At 41.4% G+C, this 19,310-nt stretch overlaps 1 protein-coding gene across 2 annotated transcripts in view; it reads right to left on the minus strand.

The window, feature by feature from the left end:
* ORC2 (origin recognition complex subunit 2) overlaps nucleotides 1-10,633 on the minus strand; it is a 56,201-nt gene extending 45,568 nt beyond the window's left edge. Inside the window, exons 1-5 of one of the 2 annotated variants that reach the window (XM_063644940.1) lie at nucleotides 9,877-10,074; nucleotides 9,606-9,695; nucleotides 5,650-5,698; nucleotides 4,294-4,397; nucleotides 3,672-3,815 (exon numbers count right to left, since the gene is read on the minus strand). In XM_063644940.1, coding sequence (XP_063501010.1) covers nucleotides 3,672-3,815; nucleotides 4,294-4,387 — 238 coding nt within the window. In that variant the 5' untranslated portion in view covers nucleotides 4,388-4,397; nucleotides 5,650-5,698; nucleotides 9,606-9,695; nucleotides 9,877-10,074. Of the gene's footprint in view, nucleotides 1-3,671; nucleotides 3,816-4,293; nucleotides 4,398-5,649; nucleotides 5,699-9,605; nucleotides 9,696-9,876 lie in introns of both variants that reach the window. The other variant, XM_055290159.2, reaches the window with a different exon arrangement.
* Between the last annotated feature and the right edge of the window lie 8,677 nt (nucleotides 10,634-19,310).

Here is a 19,310-nt window from a genome sequence, read left to right on the forward strand (position 1 = left end):
TTTTCTTTTTTTTGAGATGGATTTTCACTCTTGTTGCCCAGGCTGGAGTGCAATGGCATGATCTTGGCTCATTGCAACCTCCACCTCCCGGGTTCAAGCGATTTTCCTGCCTCAGCCTCCCGAGTAGCTGAGATTACAGGTGCCCACCACCACGCCCAGCTAATTTTTTGTATTTTTAGTACAGACACGGTTTCACCATGTTGGCCAGGCTGGTCTTGAATTCCCGTCCTCAGGCGATCCACCCGCCTTGGCCTCCCAAAGTGCTGAGATTACAGGCATGAGCCACTGCGTCTGGCCAAAACTAAGTCTTTAGGAAGATGTAACTATGATTAAATAGTGTAATCTGTATAAACTTTAGGAGGATATTTGACAATACATGTTAAAATTCTTATTGTAGAAGAATGTCTAATGACAGAGTAATGTATATATGATACATTATTAATTGCAAAGTCTATTTATAAATAAACGTGATGGTGCAAGCTTATGTGTGCCCATGCATGTATGAACACACAGAAGATACACACTGAAATGTTAACGGTTCCACATTCTCTAAAGCAGGCATTCTTTTTTTTTTTTTTTTTTTTTTGAGACGGAGTCTCGCTCTGTCGCCCAGGCTGGAGTGCAGTGGCGCAGTCTCGGCTCACTGCAAGCTCCGCCTCCCGGGTTCACGCCATTCTCCTGCCTCAGCCTCTCCGAGTAGCTGGGACTACAGGCGCCCGCCACCACGCCCGGCTAATTTTTTGTATTTTTAGTAGAGACGGGGTTTCACTGCGGTCTCGATCTCCTGACCTCGTGATCCGCCCGCCTCGGCCTCCCAAAGTGCTGGGATTACAAGCGTGAGCCACTGCGCCCGGCCAAAAGCAGGCATTCTTGACAGATACAATACTTCTCCCAATTGGGTAAAACTGGATATTGGCACAGGAGGGAGTGTGGAAAAAAGACTTTGACATTATTAATTTAATAGTCTGTGGCCCTCCAAAGGGTCACAGTACATAAACAGATATACAGCATATATGTAGTACTGAAATTTTAAGGGTAGGAAAAAGTGATTAGGAGAAAATGTCTAAAAAGGCTAATTAGGGGACAATAATTTTAAAAAGGTTGAAAAACACAGGGCATGATGCCAAAAAATAAGGCAAAGTTCCCCAATCAGTGTGAGGAATGAATGAATGAATGAATGAATAAATAAATAAATAAATAAATAAAAGGTATGGGTTTCATATGTGTTGAGTACTGATTCTCTCAGGCCTTTGAGGATGCCAATCAAGGCCAGTAGCAGGGGTAGGGTTAGGGCCCTAGGGTATTTGTCCTTGGTCTGCAGCATCCTCCTCTATTTATTCCATTGTGCCTCCAAATATCATTTGCTGTGAGTGCTGTTATGTGAGAAAGGTTGGAAGCACTGAATTTCTACAACAAACGTACTACTTTTTTAAGAAACAATTTTTATGATAAAAGTTTCTTTTGTGGAATACTGTTTTCAATCTCTTCTTAGGCCTGGCATAATAGGGAGTCAAGAACACCAAGTTTTATTTAGAATATGCTCAAAAAATGTCAACTGTCTAGCTGTGGACACATAGGAGACACTACCCAGCCCACTAAATCTATTGAGGAGCGCTGGTCATTTTTTGTATAACTCTATACATGGAGTATATGACTCTACCCCCATAGTTAATGAACTATGTAACTATGTTCATTAATATAATAATAGGCACAGATAACTGTGATTCATCTGTGGATATTCCAATTATATGCTATTTCTATGTCCAGATTTTAAAAATGAATTGAGCTAAATCGACCCTTGAGAATCTAGAATGGGAGAACTGAAAAACCAAATCATTTAACACTGGGAACTTGATGGACATTTATAAGTATGTGAGAATAAAACACATGTACATGAAGAAAATAAGTGGCATAGAGAAATCAGAACAGATGCACAGAGATGACACAGGGAGACCTGGAGACTCATGAAAGCATAGTTCCTCAGTTTTTAACACTGTCCCAGTTCCAACTCTCCCAGTACCCAACAATATTGCTTTCTTTCCTTTGTCATTATTTTTTTAAGCTAGGTTGTGGGGATCTGTGTTCCTTGTACCCAGGAAAAACCTAACTAAAATATAATTCAAGCCTAAAAAATGTTTTATGTTAAGGACAATCTTGCGGGAATCTGGCTTAGATGTAAAAATTAAAACCACACACAATACCAGCATCCCTGGGTTAGAACACTACTTCTTGAAATGCTCCTCCTAGTTCTGTAAAGATCAGGGTAAAAATAACTTGCTTTAGAAAGGTATTTTAAATAAGTTAAAAATATAAATATCTTTTTTTTGTTCTGTTTTGACCTAGGGTCTCGCTTTGTCACCCACGCTGAGTATAGTGATGCAATCACAGCTCACTGTAGCCTCAACCTCCTGGGCTCAAGCAATCGTCTACCTTAGCCTCCCAAGTAACTGGGACTACAGGCACACACCACCATGCTTGGCTAATTTTATTTTTTTTTTGAGACAGGGTCTCACTCTGTTGCCCAGGCTGGAGTGCAGTGGTATGATCACGGCTCACTGCTGCCTCAACCTCCCAGGCTCAAGTGATCCTCCCACCTCAGCCTCCCTGGTAGCTGGGACCACAGGTGTGTGCCACCACGCCAGGCTAGTCTCAAACTCCTGGACTCAAGCGATCAATCTGCTTTGGTCTCCCAATGTGCTGAGATTACAGGCATGAGCCACCACATACTCAGCTTCCAGCTAATTAAAAACTTTTTTTTTTTTTTTTTTTTTTTTTTTTTGTAGAAACGGGATCTTACTATATTGCTTAGGATGGTTACAAACTCCTGGGCTCAAGCAGTCCTCCTGCCTCAGTCTCCCAATGTGCTGGGATTACAGGCGTGAGCCACCATGTCTGGCCATAAATAAATATCTTAAAAATAGTACTAGCTACTCAGGTGGCTAAGTTGGGAGGATCTCTTGAACCCAGAAGTTAGAGGCTACAGTGAGCTATGATTGTGCCACGGCACCCCAATCTGGGTGTCAGAGCAAGATCCTGTCTCTAAAATAAATAAATAAATATCTTGGAAATAACTTTAGGAGTACTATGCAGCCATAAAAAGGAATGAGATCATATCCTTTGCAGGGACATTTATGAAGCTGGAAGCCATCATCCTCAGCAAACTAACACAGTAACAGAAAACCAAACACTGCATATTTTCACTCATAGGTGGGAGTTGAAAAATGAGAACACATGGACACAGAGAGGGGAACAACATATGCCACAGCCTGTGGGTGGGTGGAGGGAGGGAGAGCATCAGGACAGACGGCTAATGCATGTGGGGCTTAAAACCTAGATGATGGGTTGAAAGGTGCAACAAACCACCATGGCCCATGTATACCTATGTAACAAACCTGCACATTGTACACATGTATCCTGGAAAAATTTTAAAAATAAAATAAAAAGAAAATAACTTTAGAGTGGTTGTCTATAGATTCCTTCTTACTGAAAACTATGTGCAGGACTGGTTGTTAAAAAAAAGAACTGTGGAGAAATTGAAGCAAATGCTTTTTAGATGAGAAACATGATAATATAGAACACCACTGTTTAACCTACCAGACTACTTTTGTGTATCCTATAAAGCAATTTCTGCTACTAGCAGAAACGAGTGTATATTTCACCCCCTCAAATACCTTGAACATCTCTTCCCATAATTTCCACATAGTTCTGATCTTTTAAGACCTCCTGGTCATCTTCCTCCAAATCATATTCTGGCTTCTTTATTATTTTTTTGGGGTTGACCAAAAGCTGTGCTCGCTCCTTCTTTAATTTAGCTCCTATAAGAACATCCAAAGAATTAGAGCATGACAGGTATAAATTCTTTCTAAACATTACATTTAAATAGGAAATTATAATATTTATATTGTCATTACTTAAAAGCTGGGAAAAAAGCTTTCTCTTTGATTAAAACTGGCCACTCTGACCACTCTTCCACAGTTTATATAGTTAAAACACACACAATCTTGAAAGTATCTATTTTTAGGGTTCAAAATAACCACATATTTTAAATTACAATGGGTAGTTATTAGTGACTACCACTACTGAGCATTTCGTTTTATATTAGGCTTTACTGAACATTTTCAATTAAAGTTTGAAAGAATTAAACTAAAAATTAAAGCAGTTTTTATTCAGTTTTATTAACCAGATCAATCCTTTGCGCTATATTTTCAAAAGAAAATGTTAAAAGTTTTAAAAGTGAAATAATCCATAAACATTATAATAAGCATCTCTTCAAATTGTACAATCACTTAGTACCTCCTTCTCTATCTAGAATGTGATTAAGAACATCATCATCTCCCACAAAGTGAACCTCCAGCATCTTGTCTTCCTTTAATTCTGGTTTACTCATTGTTGCCAACCTAAAAAAAACAGTAAGTTACTCAAAAGTGATGAAGAATTCATATCAACCACCAAATTAAACATTCACATAATGAATACATGTCTTTATCTAATATTTTTAAAGTCTTTTTAAGTATAAAAAATACATTATGCATTACTACATATTCGACTGTAGGTAACTCAATTCTTTATCTAAAAAACTGGGGAGGGAAAGAGATGTCTGAGATTTGAGAAGAGCTAAATCCAATCAAGGTAGCTAAAATATACTCAGAAAAAAAATAAAACAAAATATTCTCAGAAAAACAATTTAAGTTTTAATGAAAGCTCTAACCAATCCAGACAAGTACATTAACTTAAAGGGGGGTGGTTAATACATGAGTGTTTAGAAAAGTGACAGCCAAACAAAGAATAATGGTTTGATGGATTTTATTATCTGTTCACTAGAAAGCTATAGTCAATTGTGGGGAGTGTGTTCAACTTCATTTGTGTCCCAAGCCTGGATCAAAAAACCCTCAAGCACCTCCCTTTACTTTTATGGAATGCTTACCAAACAACTTTACAAATATGAATATGGCTTTCTAGGTATCTTGGTAACTAAACAGTAAACACAAATCTTTCGAACACTTTACACTCAGTTCCTCACTGAACAAACCTCCAGAGCTTGGCAAACAAAAGTTTGATCAACTCTGGCTAGTCTGACAAAATGTCCTTTCAGAACTTATTATGCTACTGGCCTGAAAATAACTAATGATGATTTTAACTGCTGCCAGTTAATCAGTTTACCCAAAAAATGTAAACTAAGATTCAGTGTTCTTGATTTCTTTTCTCTTCTCTCTTTCTTACAATCTTGTTTTCACCTTTTCTTTTGGCAGGAGAAACTATTGACTGTGTCTCTCTTTACTTTCTTTTTTTTTTTTTGAGACAGGGTCTCACTGTGTTGCTGCAGCCTCAACCATCTGGGCTCAAGTAATCCTCCCATCTCAACCTCTGAAGTAGCTGGGATTACAGGCACATGCCACCATGCTTGGCAGGTTTTCCTTTTTTTGTAGAGACAGGGCCTCCCTATGTTGCCCAGGCTGGTTCTGAGCTCCTGGAATTAAGCAATTTTCCCACCTCACCCTCTCAAACTGCTGGGATTACAGGCATGGGCCACCACCACAGCCATGTATCTCTTCTGAGCTCATTATCTGCAGGAAGAAAACTAATTCAATGTTACCAAGTTTTATTTTGATAAGCAACATGCTTAAATGACTTCTTTCAGTTTTCATTTACCTTTTAAGGTACTACACATTCTGCAGCTGCAAAATTCAGATAGAGTCACCTGTAATTGGAAAAAGAACTTAGTCAGGACCAGCTGGTAGAAAAATGAAAGCAATGGGGCAAAAACAAGTTCCACAAGTTTTAACAAGTATGATGAATAGATACAGTAGACCTTACAAAGCCAAAGCTGTTGTAATGGTATAGTAAAGGACAAAAAGACCATTACCGATTTGGCCAGGAAGCCCTAGATACTGAGAACATCTGGATGGAGTGGGAAGAGAGGAGGACAAAATTTGAGCACTTACAATGTGCTAGACATAGTTTTGAGTACTCCATATGTATTCTCATTTAATCTGCACAACTCTATGAGGTTCATACTTTGTGTATAAAGATAATAAATACTGGGCTGGGTGCAGTGGCTCATGCCTATAATCTCAGTGCTTTGGGAGGCTGAGGCAGGGGGATCCCTTGAGGCCAGGAGTTGAAGACAAGCCTGCCAACAGTAAGGCCCTGCCTCTACCAAAAAAAAAAAAAAATTAATTGGGCGTGGTGGCATGTGCCTATAGTCTACTCAGAGGCTGAAGTGGGAGATTCCTTGAGCCCCAGAGTTCGAGATTACATTGAGCTATGATCACACTACTGCACTCCAGCTTGGGCAACAGAGTGAGACCCTGTCTCTAATTTTTTTTTACACTTGATCTTAGCCAAAAGGCCGAGAAGCGATTCTAATTTTTTTTTTATTTTTTTTGAGACAGGGTCTGGGCTCTGTCACCTAGAGCAGTGGTATGATCTTGGCTCACCACAGCTCCAACCTCCTGGGCTCAGGTGATCTGCCCACCTCAGCCTCCCATACAGCTGGGACTACCAGCTTGTGCCACCACACCCAGCTAACTTTTGTATTTTTTGTAGAAATGAGGTTTCACCATGTTGCCTAGGCTTGTCTCAAACCTCTGGGCTCAAGCGATCTACCCACCTCTACCTCCCAAACTGCTGGGATTACAGGAGTAAGCCACCACACCAGGTCAAAAAAATTTTTTTAAACAACAACAACAAAAAAAATTGTGGACTTGGCTGTAATATGAAGGAAAAATTTTAAAAATAAAAATAAAAAATAAAGATAATAAATACTTCATCTGTAACTTATGACCATTGCTTGTAAAACACGTCCTCTTGGGCCATTTTTCTAGTCATAATACTGTTTCCTATTATGGGGAATGTGGGTGTATTAGAGAAAAAGTTTAATCCATTTACATAATATTTGTATAAAATAAAGAAACAGGTTTTTTGAGGGGCTGTTTGTGAGGCACTGTATTAGGCACATTTATGTACACCAGCTCATTAAATCCTCAGATTCTCTGACTTAGGTATTTTGCATCTCTCTCTTTATATATATAATGTCCCCAACTTACAAATGAGTAAACTGAGGTCAACTCATTAAATATTAATAACTCATTAAATTATGAATGCCAATACACACAATTATAAATCTATTAGGGTTGAAATCCATGTCGGACTGATCCTAACTTCTTTTTTTTTCTTTTCTTTTTTTTTTTTTTAATATGGAGTCTGGCTGTGTCCCAGGCTGGAGTACAGAGGCTCGACCTCAGCTCACTGCAACCTCCGCCTCCCGGGTTCAAGAGATCCTCCTGCCTCAGCCTCCTGAGTAGCTGGGACTACAGGTGTGCACCACCACACACAACTAATTTTTGCATTTTTAGTAGAGATGGGGTTTCACCATGTCGGCCAGGATGGTCTCGATCTCTTGACCTCGTGATTGGCCCGCCTCAGCCTCCCAGTGTTGGGATTATAGGTGTTAAGCCACTGCACCTGGCAGATTCCTAACTTCCTGACCACTCTATTACACCACATACCTCTCCTGCCATCAAATAAAAATGTTATCATAAATGCTTCGTTTTTTTGTCGTTTTGGGTTTTTTGTTTTTGTGGGGTTTGTTTTGTTTTTTTGAAATGGTCATTCAGCTCTGTCACCCAGGCTGGAGTGCAGTGGTGCGATCTCAGCTCACTGCAACATCTCACCTCAGCCTCCCGAGTAGGTGGGACTAGAGGCGTGAAATGCCAAGCCTTGCTAATTTTTGTATTTTTTTGTAGAGACGGGGTTTCCCCATGTTGCCCAGGCTGGCCTCCTGAGCACAAGCGATTTGCCCACCTCAGCCTCCCCAAGTGCTGGGACTGCAGGTGTGAACCACTGTGCTGGACGCTGAATGCTTGTTTTGACCTCTGAAAACCATTCATAATAGGTCTATTTCTCTACATGTCAATTAGGGTTAGGGTATTCTATAGCCCGTAACTATAGAATGTCTAAAGAATTCTACAGTTTCTCTAACTTTCCAGTTCATTGGGTGAAACATCACTAGTTCTATCAAGCATACTTCAAAGAGCACGGCCAGAGTCAGCATAATCTACATTATTTTACTTAATTATACACTGCTGTGTACTACAAAGGATTTGAAGCAGTGACAATGAGCAAATGCAATAAAACAAATTATAAATTATAAATGCTAATAGGGAGTCTGCATCAGAAAAAATATAAAGGAAAGCAGAAAATAAAATCACACAATGAATTTTTGGCTCTGAGCTTCCTGGCAATCAAAGCAAAAAGCAAGTAAAGGTCTGTTACGTAATTCTTATTGGCAAAAGTTTAGTTGTTCTTGGGGATGCGGGGACGAGATTTTCTACGAAAATTTAAAAACAAATATTCTAGGCAACTGAGTATTGTCCTAGGCAATTTCCCTATGGTATTCTACATAAGAATTGCCTGGACAGAGGCAGCCTGAGACTTGTTTGTAGCCAAGTGCATTTATACAAACATTTCCTTTTCTAATTTTGGAGCATCTTATTAAATAGTACAAAATCACCAAATTAAAGAAAATGTCTACAAAGACCTCATGAGAAACGTTTCCTTCTTCCCTTTCCAACAGTTCCTGAAAAACGAACAAAAAACCTAACAATCACACAATAAAATGCAATATTTAGTGACCATTATGACCCCTCAAGGCACTGCGTTGGTGCTTATAAGTCAACCCCTTTCAAGGAGTTAACTTCAAGGCAATTCAGCAGCACCAAGTGTTAGCATTGCACCAAGTGTTAGCAACACACTCTCCTTTGAAAACAAATAAAAGATTTGCTGTAACTTTTAAAAACATAATCCTTTGAAAAAGAAGGTTGGATAGATTAGTGGTTAAGCACCAATTTTAATATCAGAGAAACCTGAGTTCCAATCTCCACTCCATACTTTATAACTGTGTGACTTTGTCCAAAGTCCTGACGATTAAATGAAATGATGTGCCTGATATATAAAAGAGCATCACTGAATGCTCCCAATTATCCGTATTTTTACTTTTTTCTTTTTTAGCTCCTTACTGCAGTACACACTGAGATATTTTTACTTTAAACTTCAACTTAACCATGCAGATCTCTTGTACATCTCTAACTCATTCAACATCTAACAGAAAAACTGCTCAATAAGTGATGATGTCCGTTTAACGTGCAGTGCCCTTATATAATGGTGTAGGGCCGTGCTATTTTTCTTCAGATTGCAATTTAACTGGGGGGAAAGTGTAACGATTCTATTAGGATTTCAATTGTAAAATGAAAAGTAACGTCTCAACATCTTTTTAATTAAAAAGCTCTACCAAAAGAGCCTGGCTTATCAACATTTTACAGCCAAGCATGGCTCCAAGGTGACCGATCAGTTAGCTGGCAGGACACATCCAGGCTGGGATGACATCAAAGGTTCTAGCTACAGTGGTTCTGGGACGCGATCTCTTCCTCTTCATACCTCACAGGGCACTTTACCACTGTCGCTACACATCTTCACAGTTCTCCTTTTCCAACCAGAGGGCTTCGTAAGCTGAGAATCAGGTATGTTAGTATCAGGCGTCCCTTGCACAAAAGGCCTATAACTGCTGGGCGGACTAACGAAAGGTCTCCCCAGAGCAAGCCTCTCACCTCAAGTCTTGAAGGACTTTGGCCTGCGCCTCCAGCCTCTGGCCAGTTGGCTGCGCTCCACCAGCAAGGGTTCTCAAGCCCCCGGGCAGCCTGCGGGGGACAGCGAGGCGCAGAGACCATGCCCTGAGTGCCGAGGGAAAGCCCTGAGATGCGCGACCTGGGACGCTGGGGGCCAAGCTCCAACGCGGGGCTGGGTGCACCCGGACGCACCTCACAAGCCGCGAGCTAAGCAGAAAAGGGAGGCAGGCTGCCCCAACACCCCACTACTCACCGCTGGGTTTCCGCCTGGCGCCGATCCGGCCGCCTCACGCCGGCCGAACGACACCCCGCTGAGTCGCCGCCGCAGGGAAGGCACCTTCGGCCCCAACGGGAAAAGCCAATTTCTAGTAATTCGCGCCCGACCACGGCGGAGGTAAGGAGCCCTGGACGCCAGCTGGGGGATGGGAAGCCTGCGTGCGGCACACCGAATCTCCCGCCCTGTTCAGGGGGCGGCGCCCGAGGAAGCCAATAGGAAGATGAGTCGCCCAAGAGCGACGGCTCTGCCGGCCAGTCGGCGCCGGCCATTCGGCCCCGCCCATCAGGAAACCTGAGGAAAACGGATTGTTAGGCCCTGAGTTGTGGGCCTTACCTTTCCTTTCCTCTTTCCGTTTCCGGGGAAGGGAAAAGGAAGTGTTGTTTGGATCCGAGGAAGTTTGCAGAGTAGCTGGCTGAGTGGTGGCTGTTTGTCTTGTAGCAATCTTTAAAAAGTGTTCTTTGGGGTCGGGCGCCGTATCTCACGCCTCTAATCCCAGCACCTTGGGAGGCCGAGGCGGGCGAATCACCTGAGGTCGGGAGCTCGAGACCAGTCTGACATGGAGAAACCCCGTCTCTCCTAAAAATACAAAATTAGCCGGGCGTGGTGGCGCATGCCTGTAATCCCAGCTACTCGGGAGGCTGAGGCAGGAGAAACGCTTGAACCCGGGAGGCGGACGTTGCAGTGAGCCGAGATCGAGCCGTTGCACTCCAGACTGGGCAACAAGGGCGAAACTGCGTCTCAAAAAAAAAAAAAAAAAAAAAGTGTTCATTGGTTTCCCAGCTATCTTTTGAAGAAAAAGTAATGGAAATTGATTCGCATTTCTTTTTTAAAGATTTCTTCATTCGGCTTGAAAGGTAGGATCTTGTACATCTCCAGGGTCTGGGGTAGGGAGGAGAAGAGACGTTGGGAGAAGCACTGAATATGGAGATGGGATCGGACGGCTAGTGGGATGAAGAGGCTGGGGAAATAGAATGAACAGACAGAGAAAATGATTGACTTCAACTATCCAAAATATAAAAAAGACAAGACAGAAAATGAGGAAGAAAAGGAATGAACCTGGATGGGATCCATACAGTATTAAGAACAGGGTACTGTTTCATTTGGATTCACTTACTCAAAACAAAACTACAGAGTACTCTGCGAACCAGAAGATAAGGATTCAATATCGAGCGAGACAACTACAATCTCTGCATTCACTATAGTTACCTAGCACGTGAAGATACTGAACGGACAATATTGAGAAAAATACTATGATATGGGAAGTGCATTGGAGCACATGGTAGGAGTAGCTAATTAAAAGTCCAGAAGGAGTCAGGAACAATTTTCTTGGAGGAAGAGATGTTTAAACTGAAACCCCTGTGTTGAATAGATTTAAAACAGGCCAAGAGGGGTAAAATTTTCCAAGTAGAAGGTCCAAATCCGTGTAACAACTGTGTAAAATGCCAAGCGTTGGATCTGTTATTATGAAGGGCTTAGTTGGCCCTTAGGGCACTGGTCAGATTTGTATTGAAAGATCTTTGGATAAAGGAGGTAGGATTGGGAAGGAAGATATACAGTCACAAGATTTGGAAGCTGTTTGGGAAATCCAGTTGAGAAAGAAATGATCATAGCCTTGATACCTCATTATTCCATTTTGGCTAGGTGGAGTTAAGAAAATGGAAGAGAAAGGCAATTTTTTGTGCATTGTAAATAAAAAGAATTTGGGGAGTGACTAGAGACAGAAGATAAAGAGAACATAGCTCAACAGTTAACAATGATGTGTTTGAAGAGTGTTTAAAAATGTGAAGATGACTATCTAGCCCAGCACACACACCTGTAATCCCAGCTACTTGTGAGGCTGAGGAAAGGAAGATTGTTTGCATCCCAGAGTTCCAGGATGCAGTGAGCAGTGATCTCACCTGTGAATAGCCACTGCATTCCAGCCTGGGCAACACATCGAGACCCCATTTCTTATAAAAGAAAAAGAAATTTGAAAAAAACGATGAAGATCTAGGAATGTTGAATAGATATGTTCAACTTATGTATGTTTTTTATATATATGTTTTTTTTTTTTTTTTGAGATGCGGTCTCCCTCTGCCACTCAGGCTGGAGGGCAGTGGCAACATCACTGTTCACTGCAGCCTCGACTGTCTGCTCTCAACCAAACCTCCCACCTCAGCTTCCTGAGTAGCTGTGACTGCAGGTGCACACCACCATGCCCGGCTAATTTTTGTATTTTTTGTAGAGAGGGGGTTTCACCATACTGCCCTGGCTGGTCTCCAACTCCAGAGCTCAAGTGATCCACCTGTCTCAGCCTCCAAAAGTGTTGCGATTACAGGCGTGAGCCACTGCACCTGGCTGTTTTTTTAATATTTCTGTGATGTCAGTAAACTCCCCTTCATTCCTCTCCTTCTCACATCTTGAAAAAAGGCTTCTACAGACCACAGAGGCCTTGGTGTGAGTGGTGGATTTGGATGTAGTTTTTATGGTATATGTGTGAAAAATAGAGGGAAGGAGCTGAGTTTTGCATTTAGATTGATACTAAGATAAAAACAAAGAGCCATACCTTCAGAATGGAGACACAGGATTTAGGAGCAACAGGAAGCTGAAGTCAGAGGGGACCATAAAATGGCAACTCCCCATGTATTCATGGAAATTTTGCGTAGGGCAGTAGACTGTTCCAAAGGGGGAAATAGAAGCTCAATATTGTAAAGGGTAGAGGCACAAGCAGCTAATTGGGTAATAGTTTGAAATTTAGGGACTGGCTTTTAAAAATCTCTAATCTATGAAACAAGGTGAATTGAAGACTTTTTAAATACCACTAAAGTAACAATCAATTTTTTATTGAAGTATAAACATAAAATTAACAGAATAGAAAAACAGGTTAACATAAGTTGGTTAGCTGGAATCCAGGCCTGAAGAGGGGGAAGCCAGTAAGAAGCCTATTCCTTTCACAGAACTCCAGGTGGTAGTCTCAGGAATACGTTAAAAGCAGCATGGGTCTGGCGCAGTGGCTCATGCCTGTAATCCCAGCACTTTGGGAGGCCAAGGCAGGTGGATCACTTGAGGTCAGGGGTGCAAGACCAACCTGACCAACATGGTGAAACTCTGTTTCTACTAAAAATGCAAAATTAGCTGGGCTTGGTGGTGCATGCCTGTAACCTGAGCTACTTGGGAGGCTGAGGCAGGAGAATTGCTTAAACCCGGGAGGCGGTGTCTGCGGTGAGCCGAGATCATGCCATTGCACTCCAGCCTGGGCAACTAGAGCGAAACTCTGTCTCAAAAAAAGAAAGAAAAAGAAAAAACGAGCATGAAGCTGAGACGGGAGGATTGGTTGGGAAAAAAAAAAATGGAGTATGAAGATGAGACTGGAAGATTGGTTGGGAGTCTTGGAACAATTAGATGCTAGATCACCTGTCATACTTTGTGGAGGACTAGGAGATTATAAGGTGAACCGAGAGGATCTAGACTCTACTGCTAGGCACAACCGAGAGTAGAAATGAGGTCATACTGAAATGGGGAGGACAAGCTTAGGACCTTGTCTTACTTGGCTCCCAGAACGCTGGCAATGAGTCATATATCCCCTGGGCATTAAATTTAAAGACTTTTTCAGGCAAGGTAATCAGAAAAGAAAGGAGGCCCCGATTGAAAAAGCCAGTTTATCAATATAGACCTACGCTGACACCTACTAGCTGATAAGCCCTGTCCCTGCACGCTGAGCTTCTGATCAATTTTAGCATTACCAAACTTTGGAATAAACCCTCAGCTCTGAAAAAGAAAAAAATAAAGCAGGAGCAAACATACTATGTAGAACCCAGAGAAAAATTGACTCAAAATTGTAATAAACTCTTGACGTTTTTATATCTATTAAAAAAGGAATGTAAAAAGGAATGTGAGTCATCAAATTTAGATTCTTTAAGGAGAAAATTCTTAAAAGTTTTAATTTTTAAATAGACCGCAGAATCAAGATGATAGCAGCTTATATTTTTCTTCACCTGTGATCTCATCTGTCAGCACACTGAAGAAAATCAGAATCTTTATAAATTTATTCTTCAAGGAGATGACTGAGTTAAAAAATGAAATCTTTTTTCAAGTTCATTTTTATATCCAAACAAGGTTTTTTACCCAAACCATATTTTACTTGATCAAATTCAAGAATATGATCTCAGTTCATATCTTCCAAATTGAAATATAATCTAAATAGCTGTATAGATATCAGTGAGAGATCTAGATTAAGCAACCAGAACCAAGTAGGTCTTATGAACAGGTTAAGATACATTTATATTGGTTCCTAAGTTTGGGAAACTCAGTTAACTCTTGTCTTTGCCAGTATCGTGAAAAGCTTCATATTGATGCTATTGCTCCTTGAAAAAATCCATTTTCTCCCTGGGTCTTTGAACAGTTTATTTAATAAAATTTTTGAGCCCCTACCTCTACCAGGGGCATAATGCCCAGGTATGGCCCTTACCCTTAAGGAATTTAAAATTTAATTCGGTAGAAAGAATCAGATAATTTCAACACAAAAGGGTGTAGGCTGGGCCCAGTGGCTGACACCTGTAATCCCAACACCTTGGGAGGCTGAGGCGAGAGCATCACTGGAGCCCAGGAGTTCGAGGTCACTCTGAGCACACAGGGAGACCCCATCTGTAACAAAAAAAAAAAAATTAAAAAAAGGTGTACTGAGAACTACAAGGACAACTGCCATTTAGCTTAATCTAGGGGTTGGGTTGGGGGATAGCAGAGGAACGCCCAATCCAATTTCAAAAGACAAGTGGACTTAAGCAAAAGAAAAAGTACTGGAGAAGGGATTTCAGTAAGAAAGTACAAACAGTGTGGTAGTACAAACGACAAAGGGTGTGATTGTGCAAATGAGTGTGGTAGTACAAAGCACTTTGTTGTTACTTAAGAATGATAGGAGGTGGGGTAGAAGTAGAATGATAGGAGATGGGGTAGAAGTAGGCCACAGGGCCTTGTATGCAGGCTAAATAACATGGAATTTATCCCCTATATTGGAACCACTGGATAATTTTAACCAGGGTACTGATAAGCATTTAATATCCATCACTAAGGAGGATAAATTTAAGGACAGAGTCTAGTTAGGAGGCTATTGAAGCAGTCGATATGAAGAGGATATGAGTTTGTGCTGTAGTAGTAAAGCTGGGAAGGATTAATTAAAAAAAAAAAGTTGGGGGCAGTCAGCAGGATTTGGAGACTGGATAATAGAGGTGAGGGAGAGAGGAGATATAATTCTCCAGTTTCTGGCTTGGTTGCCTGGATTAGTTTATTGGTGTAATGTGAGAGAGAGATTACTGATAGGGGAAAAAGGTAGATGAGTTTAGTTTAAGGCATCTTAACTTTCAAGTGCCCGAGAGATATCCAGCTATCTAGCAGCCAGTTGGATTTAAAAGTCTAACATTCAAGAGGTCTAGGCCTAGAGATACAGATCTAGGGTCGTCCGTTTATAGATTTAAGCCAAGTGGCGAAAATGAGAACTGTGCGGGGAGTGTGAGAAAAATAAGAAATGATGTGAGATGCCTCTCATTTGAGACAGGCAGCAAGGGGATAAGGATAGTTACAGATATAGTTCAGAACTTTGAAGTGGTAGCGGGAAACAGGAAATTAAGCATATTTATGCTAGCATGATGGCCTCCATTTCATAGAAAAAGAGTTGAGGCTGCTGAGAAAGTGATACTTTAGGTGCTGAAGCTGTGGAATAGAAACTAAAGGGAATGAGAAAGGGGACAGGCCAAGAAGTGCAAGGGTCCAATGAAGATGTATTACCTATAGTGTTCAGTGGCCTGAGTTAGGGAATAGAGAAGGCAGACTAAAGCATTGATATGGATGGGTCTATTCTTTGGGGTGGAGGTGTATTTATGGAATGGGTTAATGATACTTCTTTCTTATATTGTCAGTTACTATACTAGGTGTTTCACTAGGAAAAATTTATTACTGAGTCAGGTTCTGGACAGAAGAGAGAAAGCTTACCTATGCCAAAGATTGGTATAGCATTAAAGAGAATTTTCAATCCTGATTGCACATGAGAATTAGCTGGGGATCTTTGAGAACTATGTGATGCCAGATCCTACTCCCAGAGAGTCTGCATGGGGCCTGGTCATCAGAATTGTTTTAAAAAATTACCCAGATGATTTTTTTTTTTGAGACAAGAGTTTCACTCTGCTGCCCAGGCTGGAGTGCAGTGGCACGATCTCGGCCCACTGCAGCCTCCGTCTCCTGGGTTCAAGTGATTCTCTTGCCTCAGCCTCCAGAGTAGTTGGGACTACAGGCGCCCACCGCCACACCTGGCTAATTCTTTTGTATTTTTAATAGAGACAGGGTTTCACCATGTTGACCAGGCTGGTCTCAAACTCCTGACCTCAGGTGATCCACCCACCTTGGCCTCCCAAAGTGCAGGAATTACGGGCGTGAGACACTGCGCCCAGTTGGCCAGATGATTTTAATGTGAAGCTAGGGCTGAGAACCAGTGAGCTAGAGAGAATTAAAAATTGGCAATAAAATTTTTTGTGAGATATGCAGTGGCCTAGATCATGTATGTTAAACATACAGTTGATAAAGGTTCAATAGATCTAGAATGTCAGTGGCAGATGCCTCAGCAAATAACTTCTACCCTGAAATTTTTTTATATGTCAAATTGATTTCAGTCATGCTCAGGAAAAGTGATTATATCTGAGTATCTAGTAATAAAAGAGAATATGGCAGCCAAAACCTCCAAGATATTTTTTTTTGTACCAGGGATGGTAAAGCAGTCAGTGAGGACACATGAGATGCCATCATCAAATAAGTAGTGAAAGATTTGACACAGTAATCCTTAAAAATGTACACAGAGGGCTGGGTGTGGTGGCTCAAGCCTGTAATCCCAGCACTTTGGGAGGCCAAGGTGGGTGGATCACCTGAGGTCAGGAGTTTGAGACCAGCCTGGTCAACATGGTGAAACCCTGTCTCTACTAAAAATATAAAAATTAGCTGGGCATGGTGGTGGGCGCCTATAATCCCAGCTACTTGGGAGGCTGAGGCAGGAGAATTGCTTGAACCCAGGAGGCGGAGGTTGCAGTGAGCCAAGACCACACCATTGCACTCCAGCCTGGACAATAAAAGCGAAATTCCATCTCAAAAAAAAAAAAAGTACACAGAGTAATTATAATAATGGGAATTAGTTTTTGAAAACAATTCTGAGTTGGCCAGGCGTGGTGGCTCATGCCTGTAATCCCAGCACTTTGGGAGGCCGAGGTGGGTGGATCACGAAGTCAGGAGATCGAGACCATCCTGGCTAACACGGTGAAACCCCGTCTCAACTAAAAAATAGAAAAAAAAAATTAGCCGGGCATGGTGGTGGGCGCCTGTAGTCCCAGCTACTCGGGAGGCTGAGGCAGGAGAATGGCGTGAACCTGGGAGGCGGAGCTTGCAGTAAGCCAAGATCACGCTACTGCACTCCAGCCTGTGTGACTCCATCTCAAAAAAAAAACAACAAACAAAAAAAATTCTGAGTTTTACAGTGTGTATAAAGTCAGTGTAACATTTATGAATAAAGGAAATATATATAGATTTCTTAACATTCTGTAATTTTACTTGGAGGAAGTGAAGAAAGCCTGTTTGGGGAATTCCCTACTGAATATTGGAGAGAATAAAATAAAAAGCCTACTGAATATGAGTGTTTTGTTTTGAGACTATTAGCAGACTATTAGCATTGTTTCAGTTTTTTTTTTTTTTTAGAGAGGGTCTCACTCTGTCGCCCAGGCTGGAGTGCAATGGTGCGATATTGGCTCACTGCAACCTCCGCCTCCCAGGTTCGAGGGATTCTTCTGCCTTAGGATAGCTAGGATCACAAGGATGCGCTACCACACCCAGCTAATTTTAGTAGAGACAGGGTTTCACCATGTTGGCCAGGCCGGTCTCGAACTCCTGACTTCAGATGATCCACTCTTTGGCCTCCCAAAGTGCTGGGATTACAGGCATGAGCCACTGCGCCCGGCCTATTATCACAGATTATATCTATCCCATTTGTATTATCACCCAGGGCCAGATAAACACCTTTACATATCCTAAACACAAAAGACTATACTTCTGCCCTCATGTACTTAAAAATTTAATGTTAAATCATAACATAGTCATCAGCCCAACAAAGTTCTGCTTTCCTCCCATGCTACCCAGCAGCTTTTCTGCGTGGATGGGAAGGGTCATAGAAAGGACTGTCATATAATTTTAAGTTTTATATTTTGGCAGTCTCTTCTGCTTTATTATGCTGTAAAATAGCTTTTCTCAACTGAGCTTCCTTACGTGAACCACAAAAAGACTATTTTCTCATTTTCCCTCAGGATGGTACACAAGGACCATTGTATATACATAGGAGAGAAGTTAACTTATAACTGTGGATACTTAGGATATTAGGGCTTGATTCTTTCATGGATTTAGTTTGCCTATTAGCAATCTAGCTCTGTTGAGATCCAACCCCTCCCTTTCTTCCTGTCCCTCACAGGGGGACTGGCTTTCTGGGGTAGGTGTTTGGCAAGTGTACTAATAGTTGAGAACAATCAATGCAATTAAGCAGTATATTACGATGTTTAAGTTCACAAGTGCATTCGCCTGATTGTCTATGTTCAGTGTTAGCTCTTCCACTTACTAGCTCTGTGACTTTGGACAGCTGTACTTTTCTCAAAAAAGAAGAATAGTACTTATCTAATGCTGTTTTATTGAGTATTAAATGAATTACTGCATTTTCTTTAAAGTTTTTAGAATAGTGCCTGGCACATCCTAAGCACCCAATAATGTTAGTTATTGTTTAATTCACATGGGAAGAATCTTTGTACCATAAAATACTGTGACTTACCTGGACAAGAGTTGTATGTGTGGGCATAGTGTGTATGTGTGTGTATGTATGTATGTATGTGTGTGTGTATATAAAGTGCCTCCACTATTCTATTAATATCACAATTATATTACAGTACCTTAAAGGAAAATATTACTTTTCCCGTTGTACTTTTTCTGTATTCTTTTGTTTTTGTTTGTTTGTTTGTTTGTTTTGAGATGGAGTTTTGCTCTTGTCCCCCAAGCTGGAGTGCAGTGGCGCAATCTCGGCTCACTGCAACCTCCACCTCCCAGGTTCAAGCGATTCTCCTGCCTCAGCCTTCCTAGTAACTGTGATTACAGGTGCCTGTCACCATGCCCGGCTAATTTTTGTACTTTTAGGAGAGACGGGGTTTCACCATGTTGGCCAGGCTGATTTCAAACTCCTGACCTCAGGTGATCCACCCACCTCGGCCTCCCAAAGTGCTGGGATTATAGGCGTGAGCCACCACACCCGGCCCTTTTTCTGTATTTTGTAAATGAACAACTATTACATTTCTAATAAAGGGAAAAAATTGGAACTGTTAGCTTGTGAATCTCATCCTTCCTTACTAATGCAGATCCAGAGTCAA

The sequence above is a fragment of the Symphalangus syndactylus genome, chromosome 8 (genome assembly GCF_028878055.3).
Source record: "Symphalangus syndactylus isolate Jambi chromosome 8, NHGRI_mSymSyn1-v2.1_pri, whole genome shotgun sequence".
Lineage (NCBI taxonomy): Eukaryota > Metazoa > Chordata > Mammalia > Primates > Hylobatidae > Symphalangus > Symphalangus syndactylus.